The following is a 15,649-nucleotide window of genomic DNA, read 5'->3' as shown; positions in this document are numbered from 1 at the left end:
CCTTGTTCCATGGCGTTTGCTGAGAGTGCTTGTCCCTGGTTTCTGTTCTTAGTGACTGCCCTTGTGGGAGGACCAGCCAAGAGGCCTGAGCCCGTGCCATCTCGGTTCCTTCCTGAGGGTACCCGCACAGCGGAACCCTAAGTCTGCATCCAAGAAAGCTGAGCCGTTTGGCCTCTCCAAGAGCACTGCTTTCTACACGGAGCCCGTCGGGGCTTCGGAACACGAGGCCCTGACGACACAGGGTCTCCATCCTGTTGGTCCCCAGGGAGGCTCCCTCACCTGAGGACCTTTCATCCTTTCCAAGGTGGCTTCAGAGAGTCCAGCTTTGCCACTTGATCTTGTCACATTTGTCCCTAGCCAGAGACAGGGCTACTTGAGATGATATTGATGAGGCTGTGCAGAGGACGCCTTCTTGCCAGGACAGCTACCGCACTGTTCCCGAGGGCCAGGCGGGCAGCCCGAGATGGTCTGGGGAAGGAGGGGAGCAGTGTCAAGGGGCCGTCTTTGTGGACTTCTGCATTATTTGGGGCCGCTGCTAAGCTTCCAGCACTGTGTGAACACTGCGAACAGGGGCCTTGAGGTCCTGGGGGCCCTGGGAGCTGGCGCTGGCTGGAGAGGGCTGGATTCTCACTGAACAGAAGGCTGCCTCCCTTGCGTGTGCTCCCAGCCAGGCCCTGAATGTTTACGACCTGGCTGAGTCCCCAGATCCTGTCCTTTCACTCTTTTTGGATCAAGATGTGGTCCCTGAATAATGAGAGGAAAAGCCCAGCCAAGGGCCTTCTCTAGGAGCCACCCGTCCCCTCTGTGGAAGGATCTGAGGGCTTTCGCCCTGTGGTTTCCTGGACGGGGAAAGTCTAGACCAGGGACTCGAACGGACAGCAGGGCAGCCTCATTTGTGTCCCAGATTCACCAGTAGCCCTGGGGTGTGTGGGCCGCCGACTTCCCCTGCCACCTTCAGGAACATCCGCCACCCTTCAAAAAGCACTGCCTCTTACTGCAGGCCTTAGGGATTCTTTGCGGGGGCATTTTCATCCAGCTCCCCGTCCTCAACTGTCACCCCCTTTACCCGTCGCTTCAGTGCTGATGGGATGCCACAAAGTGCACTGAGAAACGATGCCGGGAGCTCGGGGGCCTGGGCTTGCTGAGGCCTCACCATGCAGAACTTTCAGATTCAAACTGGGCCTGCCTGAGAAGCAGGGACGCAGCTCTCTCCAGCTTCAGAATGTTACAGCTGGAGGAACGGGCCCCAAGCCTACCCTCAAGTCCGGGGTGTGCGCTGCCCCTCAAGGGTGGGGGACCTGGTGCTGAGCGTGGTCGTTTGGAGCGGGGAAGGGACCGCCAGGGAGGCGGGTCCTCTTGCCTGGACTAAGGCACTCTCTTGTCCCGTATTCAGGGTGAAGACGGCTTTCCTGGGTTTAAAGGAGACATGGGCATCAAGGGTGATCGGGTGAGCATCCTGGGTTTGGGATCTGCGCTGGGGAAAGGCCAGGTGTGCTTGGCCATATGGGAGGGGGTGGGGATGTTCGCTGCCACAGGGCAGCGTCTCAGAAAGGAGGTAAATTCTCGGTAGAGACTCCTGGTGGGAAGGGGACAGTGGCCTGGAGCCCAGGGCCCGACTCTCTCCAGCTCCTCTTCACCTCGTCCTCCTCAGCTTGCCCCTTGGGGACTGGGAATAACCTGTGGTCGCCAGCTGCTCCGCCCAGTGTCCCACACAAGGGGTCAGTGGGGCTGGGTTCACTTCAGGCTGCTCCTGTGGATTGCAGAGTTATTAACCTGACTCGAGCGATAAGCCATGCCTGGGAAGAAGAAGGAGAGCAGCTCTGGAAATGACCCAGCTTACCCAAGCAGCACAGCTGCTCCCCAGGCCACAGGGCCGGCGCCCACAGGGCAGCACGCGACGTGGGTCTAGGATCCCTGTGAGCCCAGGGAGCATCCTGGTCCCCAAACAGTTCTTCAGGGGCCCTGGGACTCCCACACAGTCCTGTGGTCTGTGATATTGGCTCAGGAGAAGCCACAGCAACCTGGCTTGTTTTTAAATGAATGATTTAGCTCGGCTCCAGAGAAAGCCGGTGGGTGCTGGGAGGGACTGGGGCTTGCCGGCAACCACAGAAAGCCACAGGCTGCACATTCCTATAATTAAAGAGAAGGCGACACCAAGGGCATGAAGGAAGGGTAGGGAGCTCTTTGAGCAGCCAGGGCGGCCAAAAATCTCTTGGAGGTTTCCCCAGTAACCTCTCAGTAAGCAGGAGCCCGGCAGAAGGAGCCGAGATGCCTCGGCCTCCGGTGGGCACAGCCGTGGTGGCAGCTGTGCACGTACCGGGACGGACATCTGTCGGCGGTAGCATGGCTGTCACCCAGCTGCCGTAATCGTCCCCCTGCAGCGCCGGCTCGCAGGTGGTTTTCCAGAACAGGAAAGCCCCACACACTTGGCACTTCGTCCCAACCTGGCAGGCAAAAGGCAGAGGCAATCTGCACCTCTGTGGGAAGGAAGGGGGAGGGAGGAGGGGATCTGTTTCGCAATGCTGTCCCAGTTAAGTGGCTGCTAGAGGCGCCCATTCTAGAACTCCTTTCGTAGTGGAAGGCTCTTGAATCCCCACATCTCAGCGGCCTTTCAGTTTGATGGTCAAAGTCCTTTTCTTCTCCTTTCTGATGCCTCTGTTCACACATGTGGCGTCCACATGATGAGGCTGCAGCTTCAGAAGAGATGACACACATTCCTGTGCCAGGGCTCCGAGAGTGGAGCACTTGTTGCCATGGGACAAGGGTGGGATGCAGGGGTGGGACCTGTCCTGAGCCCAGGGAACAGGACCCCACACCCGGACCTCTTCAGAGAGCACAGCCTGGGGCTTTGCACCTTCTCGGTGCTCTGTAAATGTGTGCAGGATTATTTTGTTGAACGAGGGACAGAGAGGTCCTGACCCAATGACAGGTTAGAGCTTCAGAATGAGGAAGTTATTAATTTTTGTCTATCTGAGCAATACACATTTGTGTTGTGGACTTGAACCACTGCTTTACAGCTGCTCTTGGAGACAGATGATCAGAGGAGGATTTGTCCATTGCTGGACAAAGGGTGCCCGGAAGGGCATTTGGAGACTCTCCCGTGGCGCTACCATTGCCTGGGCAGGCTCCAGAGCCCTCTGCCCTTGTCTGAGCCCTGAGCTCCCAATCTGTAACTTGGGGAAGTTGGACGAGGTAGAATTTAAGCCCGTCTGTTGCTGGGACGCCTCCTGTGGCTCTCCCGTGTGCTGGTTATGCCCAGGTAACCGCTCGATCGGGTCTGGGGCCCACTTCCATACTTCCTGAGGCTTCAGCAGCAGCAGCAGCTCCCAGTCACTCTGCTCTATTTGGAGAAATAGCAATTCAGAGCTACTATTGTTAACCAAAGTTATTTTAGCCAAGAGGCACTCAATTTAGAGAAGGTAATTGGGAAGTAGGAGCAGGCAGCCTTGAGAAAATAAATAGCAGGCAACCTCAGTGCAGCTTCCACAGAGCCTGGAATTCGCGGCACAATGTGCTCGTTTGGTCAGTGGCTCCAGGAGCAGCTTGGCGGCCTGAGTGAGGCGGAGCTGAGCTGGTGGAGCAGCTCAGACCACAGGGTGCCTGTAACCCATCCCCTTGCTCTCACAACAGTGGTGGAGAAAAGTGTGTGTGTGTAGGGGGGGGTCCTCTTACCTCCTCTTTTCTGGCTTGCAGGGGGAGATCGGCCCGCCCGGTCCCAGGGGAGAAGATGGCCCTGAAGGCCCGAAGGGTCGCGGAGGTCCCAATGGTGATCCCGGTCCTCTGGGGCCCCCTGGGGAGAAGGTTTGTGATGTGGGACTTCCAGCCACTTTCTTGGGAGGGATCTGACAGGCCCTTCCCCATGGCCTCGGGCTCCTGTTGGCTGTGGCTGCCCTAGGCATGGGGTGGGGGTGATTCCTGAGCGGGCTCCTGTCTCCACCCTGGGCTCTTGTTGCTGCTCCTGTGAAGCTGTTTGTTGAATGACGACCCTTACCTTGTCCCGGGTTCAGCCCTTCCCAGCCCTCCACCATTGCCTTGGAGGGCTCCTTCCTCCCAGTGGCTACAAAGCCTGCGTTCTGAGCCCCAACATTCCAGGATCCCGTCCTTGTCACATTCCCGCCACCACACCTGGGTAATAACGGTGTCCCCACCATGGCCTGAAGGTGTGGCAGCCTGGCAGGAAGGAAGGCCGGAGTCCACGGAGCAGGCTCTGGGGCATGCAGCCATCCATAGGCCTGCAGTTTCCAGCTGCAAGAGGCTCCTGGGCCAGCCACACACCCTGCTCCACCCTGTTTCCACCCTGGGCTCCGGCAGGAATGGTGCATGCAGTGGCCCAGACTTGTCGTCCCATCCTGCCAGGTGGACCCATACAGAAGGGCTCAGAGGTGCCCCGAGATGAAGAACACTCTGAGCTGGGGCACTTGCCTCTAATTGCTTTGCTCCACAGTGGCACGACCTCTCCTCCAGGGGCCTTCGCTTCTCCCTCGTTGCAGGGACCATCGGGTACCCGCTGGACTTCATGGGTGCTGGCAGTCACTCCCCACCCAGGGCAGGCAGGGGTTCTGCATGACGACGTGTGCCCTGGCCTCTGGAAACCACACCCTCCTCCTCCAGGCCCCTGCCAGAACGCACGTCTCCATTCTGCTCCGAGGAAACGGATGGAGCAATACCGTGCTGGCCATTAATGCAACTCTTTCTTCCCCCAGGGAAAACTCGGAGTCCCAGGGTTACCAGGGTACCCAGGAAGACAAGGACCAAAGGTAACTTCCGGCCGTGTTAGGTGTCCCGGGACAGGTGGACGGATGTTCCGCCAGGTCTCCCCACCCTGCATCCGGCCACGTTAGGTGTCCTGGGACAGGCAGAGGGATATTCCGCCTGTAACTTCCGGCCGTCTTAGGTGCCCCAGCGCAGGCAGAGGGATGTTCCGCCGGTAACTTCCGGCCGTGTTAGGTGCCCCGGTGCAGGCAGAGGGATGTTCCGCCGGTAACTTCCGGCCGTGTTAGGTGCCCCGGCGCAGGCAGAGGGATGTTCCGACGGTAACTTCCGGCCGTGTTAGGTGCCCCGGCGCAGGCAGAGGGATGTTCCGACGGTAACTTCCGGCCGTGTTAGGTGCCCCGGCGCAGGCAGAGGGATGTTCCGACGGTAACTTCCGGCCGTGTTAGGTGCCCCGGTGCAGGCAGAGGGATGTTCCGACGGTAACTTCCGGCCACGTTAGGTGCCCCGGTGCAGGCAGAGGGATGTTCCGACGGTAACTTCCGACTGTGTTAGGTATCCCGGCGCAGGCGGAGGGTTGTACCGTCAGGCCTCCTCACCTCGCATCTGGCCGTGTTAGGTGTCCCGGGACAGGTGGAGGGAGGCTCCAGCGGTCCTCCTAACTCTGCACAGGTTCATCTGCTCCCCATCCTTGGGGGCGTGTGTGACACTGTGGCTCTCAACCTCCACCGTGTTCACTGCCTTCTGCATTAATTTGCTGAGTTGAAAGGAGGCTTTTGGGCGATGAGTCTTCTGTCCCAGGCGGCACAGGCACCTGGGGTCCTTCTAGGGTTCTCCTGGAGTGTCCTGCGATCTTCTGCACCTGTTGCTTGGCTGGTGGCCCTTGTCCCCCGGGTTGTCTATACGCAGAACCCGTGGGACGGTCGCCTCTCAACTCCACCACACTGGCGATTTGAAGGCTATTTGCTCCTAATGGAGTATAAAAGAAAAAGGAAACCTTTCTTATGTGAAATCGTGTTCAGGTTTAAATGAAACAGCTCCTTGAGGCTTTGGAAATCATTGAAAACGGTATTTTTTTTTCAAATCTCACATTTTATTATTCATGGTTCTTCCTTAAAGAATAACCAGCTGCCTGCACTGGAGACATAATTAACAGCCCAAGCTGGGTCGTCTTTCTCAGATCTGCCTCTGCCCGAGGCACCTCCTTTTAGCCTGGGTACCTTTTCGGTCTCACTGGAGCAGTCTTGTTAATAGGAGGATGGGCGTGGTGGCCTGGGGCTTTCCTCCAGGTTTTTCCATTCTCATTAAGGAAATGCTGCTATCCGTCCTTCCTGTGGAATGCGAAGCCCCCTGCCACGGGTGTGTAAAGGCACACCCCACATGTAGGAGAGCTTGCTGTGAAACAGGAATTTCATTTAGGATTTAACAGTGGCTCATTGAACGTGGGTGTGATGTAGCTGCTGACCGCAGCATCATCACCCGAATGTGGTCAAAGGGGCTGATGGGCACTTTCCTCTCTGTTAATACACATCCCTCTGGGGATGGAGAAAAGAGAAGTTTGGGAGAGATGGGTGGTCTAAATCAAGTTCAGGCAACTTTTTGGAAAGGAATGGCACGTGTTTCCTGGGCAGAGACTAGAAGTAGCCATCAGTACAGTGACCTGGTTTCTGAACTGAGCTCTGTGTCACCTGCACTGAAGTTTCCTGGGTCCCGCCTCCTGCCTGGATTGGCAGGTGGGTGTATGAGTGGGTTGGCTGAACTCAGTCCCCTGTGAGAAATACAAGGTTTGGACATGTGTGAGCTCTTCGTGGATACAAGTGTGCATTCAGGACAGGATTTTAAGCCAGACAAATAGAGACCTGCCAAAGACAGTGGCCAGCGCCAACCCTGCGGACAGCTGAGCGGCCTCACTGCGGTGATGCTTCTTGCGTGGGTGTTTGGATATTCACCAGGTCAGAGTCCCTAAATCCATCTCTGGTCTGTGTGCACCTTGCAGACTTCTAGAATTAAAGAGCTGGTAGGTGCTACAGTCAGTGCATAAATTTGCATTCATTCCCAACTCTGCAAGCTGCCGTGCTTTATTTAGAGGGATTGTGGGACGCCAACACAACATGCACGAGGCACAGAAAACACAATGTCACAGTGCGATGTTCATGTCTCACCTCAGTTCAGCTCAGCAGTATGTGTCCCTTTCTCCCAAACACCAGCCACCCTCCTATGGACACGGGTGTGTCGGGGATGGTGGTGGGGGAGGGAGCATGATGAAAACTCCATTTGGGTTTCTAGAGCTGAAGCCTGTGAAATGCTTAGGAAATATTTATTGAGTAGAGAGGATGGATAGAGGGGATAGGTGGGTGGGTGAGTGGAGGGGTGTGGATAGGTAGACAGGCAGATGGATGAATGGGTAGGTGGGTGGGTGTGTAGGTAGATGGATAGACAGATAGGTGGGTTGGTGGGAAGAGAGGTGGATGAAAGGATGGGTAGGCAGGTGGGTAGATACATAGATGGATGGGTGGGTGGGCAGGTAAGTAGACAGGTGGATGAATGGAGGGGTGGGTGTATAGGTAGACAGGCAAATGGATGAATGGGTAGGTGGGTAGGTAGACACATGGATATTCACATAGGTGGGCTGCTGGGCAGAGAGGTGGATGAATGGATGGTTGAGCAGGTAAGTAGACAGATGGATGAATGGAGGGGTAGGTGGATGGGTAGACAGGCAAATGGATGAATGGTTAGGTGGGTGGGTGAGTAGGTAGGCAGGTAGATGGATACATAGGTAGGCCAGTGGGTAGATAGGTGGATGAATGGATGGGTGGGCAGGTGGGTAGATAGTTGTGAATGGAGGGGCGGGTGGATAGGTAGGCAGATGAATGAATGGGTAGGTGGGTGGGTGGGTAGGTAGACAGGTAGATGGATAGACAGATAGATGGATAGACAGATGGGTGGGCCAGTGGGTAAACAGGTGGATGAATGGGTGGGTGGGCAGATGGGTAGACAGGTGGTTGGATGGGTGGGTGGGCAGATGGGTAGACAGGTGGATGGATGAGTGGGCAGATGAGTAGACAGGTAGAGATGGTGGATGGGTGGGTAGACAGATAGATGAATGGAGGCCTGGGTGGATAAGTAGACAGGCAGATGGATGAGTGGGTGGGTGAATAGACAGGCAGATAGATGAATGGGTGGGTGGGTGGGTGGGTGGGTAGACAGGTAGATGGATGAATGGGTGGGTGGGTAGACAGGTAGATGGATGAATGGGTAGGTGGGTAGACAAGCAGATGAGTGGGTGGGTGGGTAGACAGGTAGATGGATGAATGGGTAGGTGGGTAGACAGGCAGATGAGTGGGTGGGTGAGTAGACAAGTGGATGGACGAGTGGGTGGATAGGTGGGCAGGTAGGTAGACAGGTAGGTGGGTGGTTAGGTGGGTGGGCAGGTGGAGTCTGGGGCAGAGGCTGTGCACTGGCATGCAGGCGGTCCCCCAGGCTGCCCGTGCAGCGTGACTTATTCCTGGCCCAGCTCTTATGCCTCCTCCTTAAATTTTCTTTCAGGGCTCTATTGGATTCCCTGGATTTCCTGGCGCCAATGGAGAGAAGGGCGGCAGGGTAAGGACAGCCTGGCCCCTGGGCAGGCAGCTTGTTCGGCTGCCTGGGTGCATAGCGGGTTGGTTCTCCAGCTGATGGCCTGTTTATTTCTCACCCCTTTTGCTTCTGAAACTGCTCTCCTGAATGGCTGGCCTTAAGCTCTTGACCTTTAGCACCAAGCCCTGGTGACACTCTCCAGACATTGGGCTAGGCAGGTATGTGATAGGACGGGGCAGAGGCAGGAGGGAAGTATGTTGAGAAAATGGAGCTTTCCGATTAGCACCGCAATCCAGAAGGCTCTTTCAGGTCATTCTGAAAATCAGATTCCTCTCCTCTACCCAAGTGGACTTTTCCTCCAAGCTAATTTTAAAAGGAAGGGAAAAAGGAGATTGTTTTTTCCTTTTAAAAATGTCCTGCTACCTACCGTCGTCCAAATTTAAAGTCATTTAAATTAACATTAACTTGAACAGGGTTAGCAAGCTGCCATTGTCATAAACACCCACCAGGTTGCAGTGTGGTTCGAGTGTCTTTTGTTCTCACCCTCAACGAAGGAACCGAGAGCTGGGCAGAGGGAGCTGTGTTCTCCCCACACCTTCTGGAGCCCCCGCTGGCCCAGGCCTCCCTGAAGGAGCTGCCCTGGATGCTTGTTAGTGAAATCATAGTGCCTGAGCATTGCCACTTGGGAAAACAGGAGAGAGATGGTCCTCAGGCCTTGGACTCTGAGCTGGCCTTGTCCACGGGGCATATGGTGGGGACAGAGACCAGTCTGTGGTGTACATGCAGGACAGCGTCTGCAGAGCAGGCCCGGGGGACCCGCTCCCCAAAAGATGGCAGAGCTCACACCTGCCTCGTAGCCCCAGCCGCAATCCTGCGGCCCCGCCCAGCCCATCCTCGTATGCCCGATCCTGCTCTCCCAGGGCAGACAGAGCTACAGGGTTGCAGCTCCCTCTTGGGCCCATCCCTTCTGGCCAAAACCTTGTGAGCAAACAAATGTGTTCTGTCAGATTCACAAAATAGGAAAAGGAAGACTGTTCTGAGTGTAAGTTGACAGCACAGACCCGAGGAGACTATTATTTCCATCTCCACCCTTCTCTGTCTCTGTCCTTCTACCCGTCCATCCATCCACCCATCTCTCCATCCACCCCCCCACCCCCCCACCCATCCATCCACCCACCCACCCATCCATCCACCCACCCATCTATCCGTCCATCGATCTATGTGTCCATCCATCCATCATCCACCCACCCACCCATCCACCCATCCACCCACCCATCTATCTGTCCATCCATCCATCATCCACCCGTCCACCCACCGACCCACCCATCCACCGACCCACCCATCCACCCACCCATCTATCCATCCATCCATCCATCCATCATCCATCCACCACCCACCCATCTATCTGTCCATCCATCCATCTGTCCATCCATCCATCATCCACCCGTCCACCCACCCATCTATCCATCCATCCATCCATCCATCCATCCATCCATCCATCCATCATCCATCCACCACCCACCCATCTATCCATCCATCCATCCATCTGTCCAGCCATCATCCATCCACCCATCTACCCACCCACCCACGCATCCACCCACCCATCTATCCATCCATCGATCTATGTGTCCATCCATCCATCATCCACCCACCCACCCATCCACCCACCCATCTATCTGTCCATCCATCCATCATCCACCCGTCCACCCACCGACCCACCCATCCACCCACCCATCTATCCATCCATCCATCCATCATCCATCCACCACTCACCCATCTATCCGTCCATCCATCCATCTGTCCAGCATCATCCATCCACCCATCTACCCACCCACCCACGCATCCACCCACCCATCTATCCGTCCATCCATCTATCCATCCATCCATCCATCCATCCATCCATCCATCCATCCATCATCCATCCACCACTCACCCATCTATCCGTCCATCCATCCATCTGTCCAGCATCATCCATCCACCCATCTACCCACCCACCCACGCATCCACCCACCCATCTATCCGTCCATCCATCCACCATCCATCCACCCACCCACCCATCCAACCACCCATCCATCCGTCCATCCATCATCCATCCACCCATCCACCCTCCTGCCCACCCTCCCACCCACCCATCCACCCACCCATCTATCCGTCCATCTATCCATCCGTCCATCCATCCATCATCCATCATCCATCCACCCACCCACCCACCCACCTACCCACCCACCTATCCACCCACCCATCTATCCGTCCATCCATCCATCCGTCCATCCATCCATCCATCATCCATCCATCCATCCACCCACCCACCCACCCACCCACCCATCTGTCCGTCCATCCATCCATCTGTCCATCCATCCATCATCCATTCACCCACCCACCCACCCACCCATCTATCCGTCCGTCCATCCATCCATCCGTCCATCCATCCATCCATCATCCATCCATCCATCCATCCACCCACCCATCCATCCGTCTACCCACCCATTCATCCATCCATCCATCCATCTTCTATTATCTGTCTATCTCTGTCCGTATCTATCCAACCCATCCACCTCTCCATTTGTCACTATCTAGCTGTCATTCTTTCTCTGGAAGCCTGGCTAGTGCCTTTGGGGATACACTGTCTTCTGAAATACTCTTAGGTACCACTCTGAGAAGCATGGGGAATGTGGGGTACCCCGGTACACTGCTCCTGTGCTGGGGGGCCTTTCACCCTGCACTGTAGTGAGAGTGCCTGGGGGAAGAAATGACCTTCTGCAGCTGGTCATGGGATGTGACCGCAAGCCCTTTCCGTGGAGGACCATGTGGGACCAGGGACCTCTTGGAGCACCTGGAGCCCTTGCTCACTCCCATGCTTCTGATTGGGGCTCTGCCCCTCATGCGTCTCAGCCTCCCTATCCCCGAGCCAAGGAGCTGAGATGGGTGCTCCAGATGTCCTGGGCATCAGCACTGTGGGTCACCAGACATAACACAAACCTGACTCAAGCCCAGACCTGCCACATGCCCCAGTCACACATGGGAGCCACTCACAACCTTTCTGTAGCCTCTGGGTGTCTGGCCCTGCCCAGGGACATTTTGTTCACCACTGCATCTGGCTGGTGGCACAACCCACAACACAGACCTCAGGCCAAAAGGGCGAGGCTGTTTGCTTCACCTTGAGCCGTGGTGGTGGTGGTGGTTCATGCGTGTGAGTTGGAGCCCTGGCCTCCTTCATCTTTGCCATCACAGCTCTTCAGAGCCTCCCGTTCAGGACGCTGAGCATAGTCTTTACCCCCGTGAGCCTTCGGTGGCATAGTCACTGCAGAATGACACCGGCAGCACTGCCCGGCTTTCTGGGCAGGGTTGATGCTTTGTGTCAAGTTTGGGGAATGATGGAGAGCGTGGGTGCCCTCTGGTCTAGTAGGTTGGGCTTCCCAAACAGGAAAGCCCAACAGGAAGCTGGGGACTGGGCTGTCCTTGCAAAGGGACCCTTCCTCTTTTGTTGACTGCAGAAGCCTCACTCAGGTTACCCAGAAGCCTCTGGGCGCTGGCTTGTCTTCTGCGCCTTAGTGAACAGACGCTGCCTCCTGGGTTTCGCCCTTGGCCGCCCTTCTTTTGCCTTGGGCTTTGGACTTGGTAGTCTTCGGGGCAGTCCATTCACTTAAATGGCGCATGCATCGCACATGCATTCTACGTGCTGGGTGCTCTGCTAGGCTCTGAGGACTCTGGTGGTCAAACCAGACATTCCTCTGGCATCCAGAGAGGAACACCACCCAGTGAGCAGCACTCAGAAGTGGTGGCTGTGACGATGAAGGACAAGGGTGAGTCAGGGAAAGGTCATAGGCACCAGAGTCTGACCCAGAAGGTCCAGGGAGGCTTCCTGGAGCAGTGACATTTTTGCTGAGCCCTGCAGGAGGGACAGAAGTGGATAGGTGAGGTATGGAAAGCAGGCAGAGCTGTGGGGTCAAGAGGTGAGGAGGCAGGGGCTGGCACAGGGCCGAGCCCAGCAAGAGAGACGTGGGAGTGGGCTGTGGGCTGCAGAGCCTGCTGGGGCGGCCAGCTGCTTGCGGGGAAAACTCTTTATCCCAAGGCACTGGGACCTACTGAAGGTTGTAGCCACACAGAGAGAATGGCACCGAAGGTTGTAGCCAGGGGGATTGGCACGGAAGGTTGTAGCCAGGGGGAGTGGCACCAAAGGTTGTAGCCAGGGGGAGTGTCACTGAAAGTTGTAGCCGGGGGAGTGGCACTGAAGGCTGTTTGAAACAACTCTGGTCCCAGTGTGGGGCAGGAATGGGAAGGGGACCATTCCAAGGATGTGAAGGGAAAGCCAGTGGGATGTCTGTGCTCATCCAGAGAGATCTTTTGTTTATTTATTTTATTTTTTTGAGACGGAGTCTCGCTCTGTCACCCAGGCTAGAGTGCAATGGTGCGATCTCGGCTCACTGCAACCTCCACCTCCCAGGGTCAAGCGATTCTCCTGCCTCAGCCTCCTAAATAGCTGAGATTACAGGTGTGCACCACCATACCTGGCTAATTTTTATATTTTCAGTAGAGACAAGGTTTCGCCATGTTGACCGGGCCAGTTTCAAACTCCTGACCTCAAGTAATCCGCCTGCCTCAGCCTCCCGAAGTGCTGGGATTACAGGCGTGAGTCACCGTGCCTGGCCCAGAGAGGTCTTTTAAAAGATCTTGGATATTCTGGCCAGATGGATGCTTCTAGGTGCTAGGATGCCAGGCCTGAGTGTCTGCATGCGTGCATGCATGTGTGTGTATGTGCATATGTGTGCGCGCATGTGCCTGTGTGTGCGTGCATGTGTGTGCATGCGTGTGTGTTCATGCAAGTGTATGTGTGTGCGTGTGTGTGTATGTCTGCCTTCCACATGAGGGCTGCCTGCCCTCTGTCTGCCTGGTCCTACCTTCTGCAGAGCTAGTGTTGGTCTGTGGCCCTTGACACCTTGACTATGGGCCAGACATGGAAATGGCAGGAATATAAGCTGCTATGTCAAGCCAGCTGAAGCCAAAGGAAGAGGAGTGGGTGTGAGCAAAGTGCTGCTTTGCCCCTTCGTCCTCGGGCGAAGGAGTGATCCCAGGAGCCCCTTCCCGGGAAAGGGGAAGACCCACTCTTCAGATGCACCTGCCCGCCAGTGGAAGGCCTCTCCTAGCTGTGTTTGGCTTCTCCAGCGGAAGGTCCCCTCTCAAACTGTGCTTGGCTTCCCAGCACGGCCATTAGTGGGACTGTCCTCTCCTTCCTCAGGGCAAGAAGACAGGTGCCCACAAGCAATTTGCCAGGGAGAAGGAAAGTTAAAGGGACGAGGGGGGACATTCTGTTCCACAGCTCCAGTCACAGGGACTCAAAATTCTTTGGCTTGAATTAGTTTATAAAGAAAACAGATGAACAAGACGCCTGCAGGGAGCCCCAGATGGTGCTTTGGCCGAGCCGGTATTGTGCTCCCTGCCAGGGCCCTCGCGCCTGTGCCTTGGGTTGCAGTCATTTGTGTTGCAGGATGAAACCTGTGGTCCAGGTCATCGTGGGACTGTTTTAGGGTAGAGGGTTTTCATTCTGGGGGAGGATGGGAATGTGTAAACCTGGCAACCGGAGCTCATTCACACCTAAATGCCGGGAGTAACCAGGTTGGCTGTGGGCGTCCTTGCCTGTAGAATGCCTGTCACTGGAAGAGAGCAGATGTTTCGTTAATTTTCATATGCAAATATTTATTTGAAGCCAAAGGATATCACCATAGTAATTGAAGAACTGGAAAGGGAGCTCATTGTTAAAAAGCCACATGATTAACTCATCATCATAAATGGTTTTATTAAATGCATTTCAAAATGGGAGACTCTAGGAAGCAGTTTTGACTCTGGCAGCAAATGAATGAAAGATGATGAGAGGAAACTTCTCAGGTGGCCTCCAGCCATACAGAGCCACCTTGGGCGGAGCATCAGAAACCAGTCAAGATCAGCCGGGCACGGTGGCTCACACCTGTAATCCCAGCACTTTGGGAGGCTGAGGTGGGTGAATCACGAGGTGAAGAGATCGAGACCATCCTGGCCAACATGGTGAAACCCCGTCTCTACTAAAATTAGCCAGGCATGGTGGCGTGTGCCTGTAGTCCTGGCTACTCGGGAGGCTGAGGCAGGAGAAGCGCTTGAACCTGGGAGGCAGAGGTTGCAGTCAGCCAAGATGACGCCACTGCATTCATTCCAGCCTGGTGGCAGGGTGAGACTCTGTCTCCAAAAAAAAAAGAAACCAGTCAAGTTCAGGAAGCTGAACTGGGACCCGGTGGGGATGTAGGGGCCGGTGCGCGTTCAGCCCCTGGCTTCCGTTCACTGTAGATTATCTGCATCTTCCAGCTCTGATATCTTTGCACTACATTTGTTTTCTGTGGTTTGGAAAATGCAAAACAGCAACAGAAAAAAGAGTATAAATTCTATTAGAGAAAAAGCCGATGACTCTTGGATATATGATTTATATATTAAATTGCAAGTTTGCACGTCTGCAGAGCCTGTTGAAAATTTAATGGCTAATATTCTTAACTGTAGCAAAAGTAAATTATGTATGAAAGGGGTTGACTTTCTTCTCTTTTCTTGCAATAATGATTTCCCTCCCTGCTGAGGACAGAGAGAGAGAGAGAGATGAGGAGGAGGGGAAGGAGGGAGGAAGGAGGAGGAAGGATGTGGCGGTGCTCTGAGGAGAGAAACCAGATAATAGTATAAACATCCATCAGACTGCAGGAGGAAAATTGGATTTCAGCAGGACTTGTGCAGAAGAGCAAAGCTCTGTGTGTCGGGTGTGCGGTGAGCTTCTCGCCCTGATAAATCTCCTATTAAAACACGGAAAAGGTGGGTGGCAGGGAGGCCCGCGTTCCTCCTAGCCTGCTCTGAATTCAGAGTCTCTCAATAACCCGGGAGAGAGCTGCCACCTAAGCAGGGCCGGGCATTTAGAGAATGACTGACCAGCCCCTTCTCTGATTCTAGGGGACCCCTGGAAAGCCGGGACCGCGGGGGCAGCGAGGCCCAACGGTAACTGCCCTTTCAGCTTGTGGGCATGTCTGGGACACGGGAGTATGGTTTAGGGAGCACATGCTGGGGGCTGGGGGAAGGCGGTGTCTGTGAGTCGGGACTTGAGCTGACTTTCCTTCTCTACCATCTGTCCAGGGTCCAAGGGGTGAAAGAGGCCCCCGGGGCATCACTGGGAAACCTGGCCCCAAGGTACGTGTTTGGCCTCCTGGGTGGTGGGTGGCATGAACCCAAGTTGCAAAGCTACAGAGATACGGAGCATCTGAGGGTGTCTGTGACCATTTTTATTGAAAAAAAAAAAAAAAACAAACAGGACCTTTTCTTAGGTGTATTTAAGAAGCAGCTTGTCCCCTCCAGCAGCCTC

At 55.3% G+C, this 15,649-nt stretch overlaps 1 protein-coding gene and 1 long non-coding RNA gene across 3 annotated transcripts in view; both read left to right on the top strand.

Annotated features, from left to right (window-relative positions):
- The window catches only part of COL5A1 (collagen type V alpha 1 chain), a 210,584-nt gene that overhangs the window by 140,542 nt on the left and 54,393 nt on the right, over positions 1-15,649 (top strand). For both annotated transcript variants that reach the window (XM_028834624.2, XM_015116402.3), the window contains exons 29-34: positions 1,394-1,447; positions 3,694-3,801; positions 4,704-4,757; positions 8,257-8,310; positions 15,244-15,288; positions 15,424-15,477. In XM_028834624.2, the coding sequence (XP_028690457.2) occupies positions 1,394-1,447; positions 3,694-3,801; positions 4,704-4,757; positions 8,257-8,310; positions 15,244-15,288; positions 15,424-15,477 (369 nt within the window). The remainder of the gene's footprint in view (positions 1-1,393; positions 1,448-3,693; positions 3,802-4,703; positions 4,758-8,256; positions 8,311-15,243; positions 15,289-15,423; positions 15,478-15,649) is intronic.
- LOC144334968 (uncharacterized) lies at positions 4,785-5,766 on the top strand. Its single transcript, XR_013405311.1, has 3 exons — positions 4,785-4,947; positions 5,001-5,106; positions 5,160-5,766. It is a non-coding gene; the product is annotated as an uncharacterized LOC144334968 (long non-coding RNA).

The sequence above is a fragment of the Macaca mulatta genome, chromosome 15 (genome assembly GCF_049350105.2).
Source record: "Macaca mulatta isolate MMU2019108-1 chromosome 15, T2T-MMU8v2.0, whole genome shotgun sequence".
Classification (NCBI taxonomy): domain Eukaryota; kingdom Metazoa; phylum Chordata; class Mammalia; order Primates; family Cercopithecidae; genus Macaca; species Macaca mulatta.
This window is presented reverse-complemented; position numbering and strand designations above follow the sequence as displayed.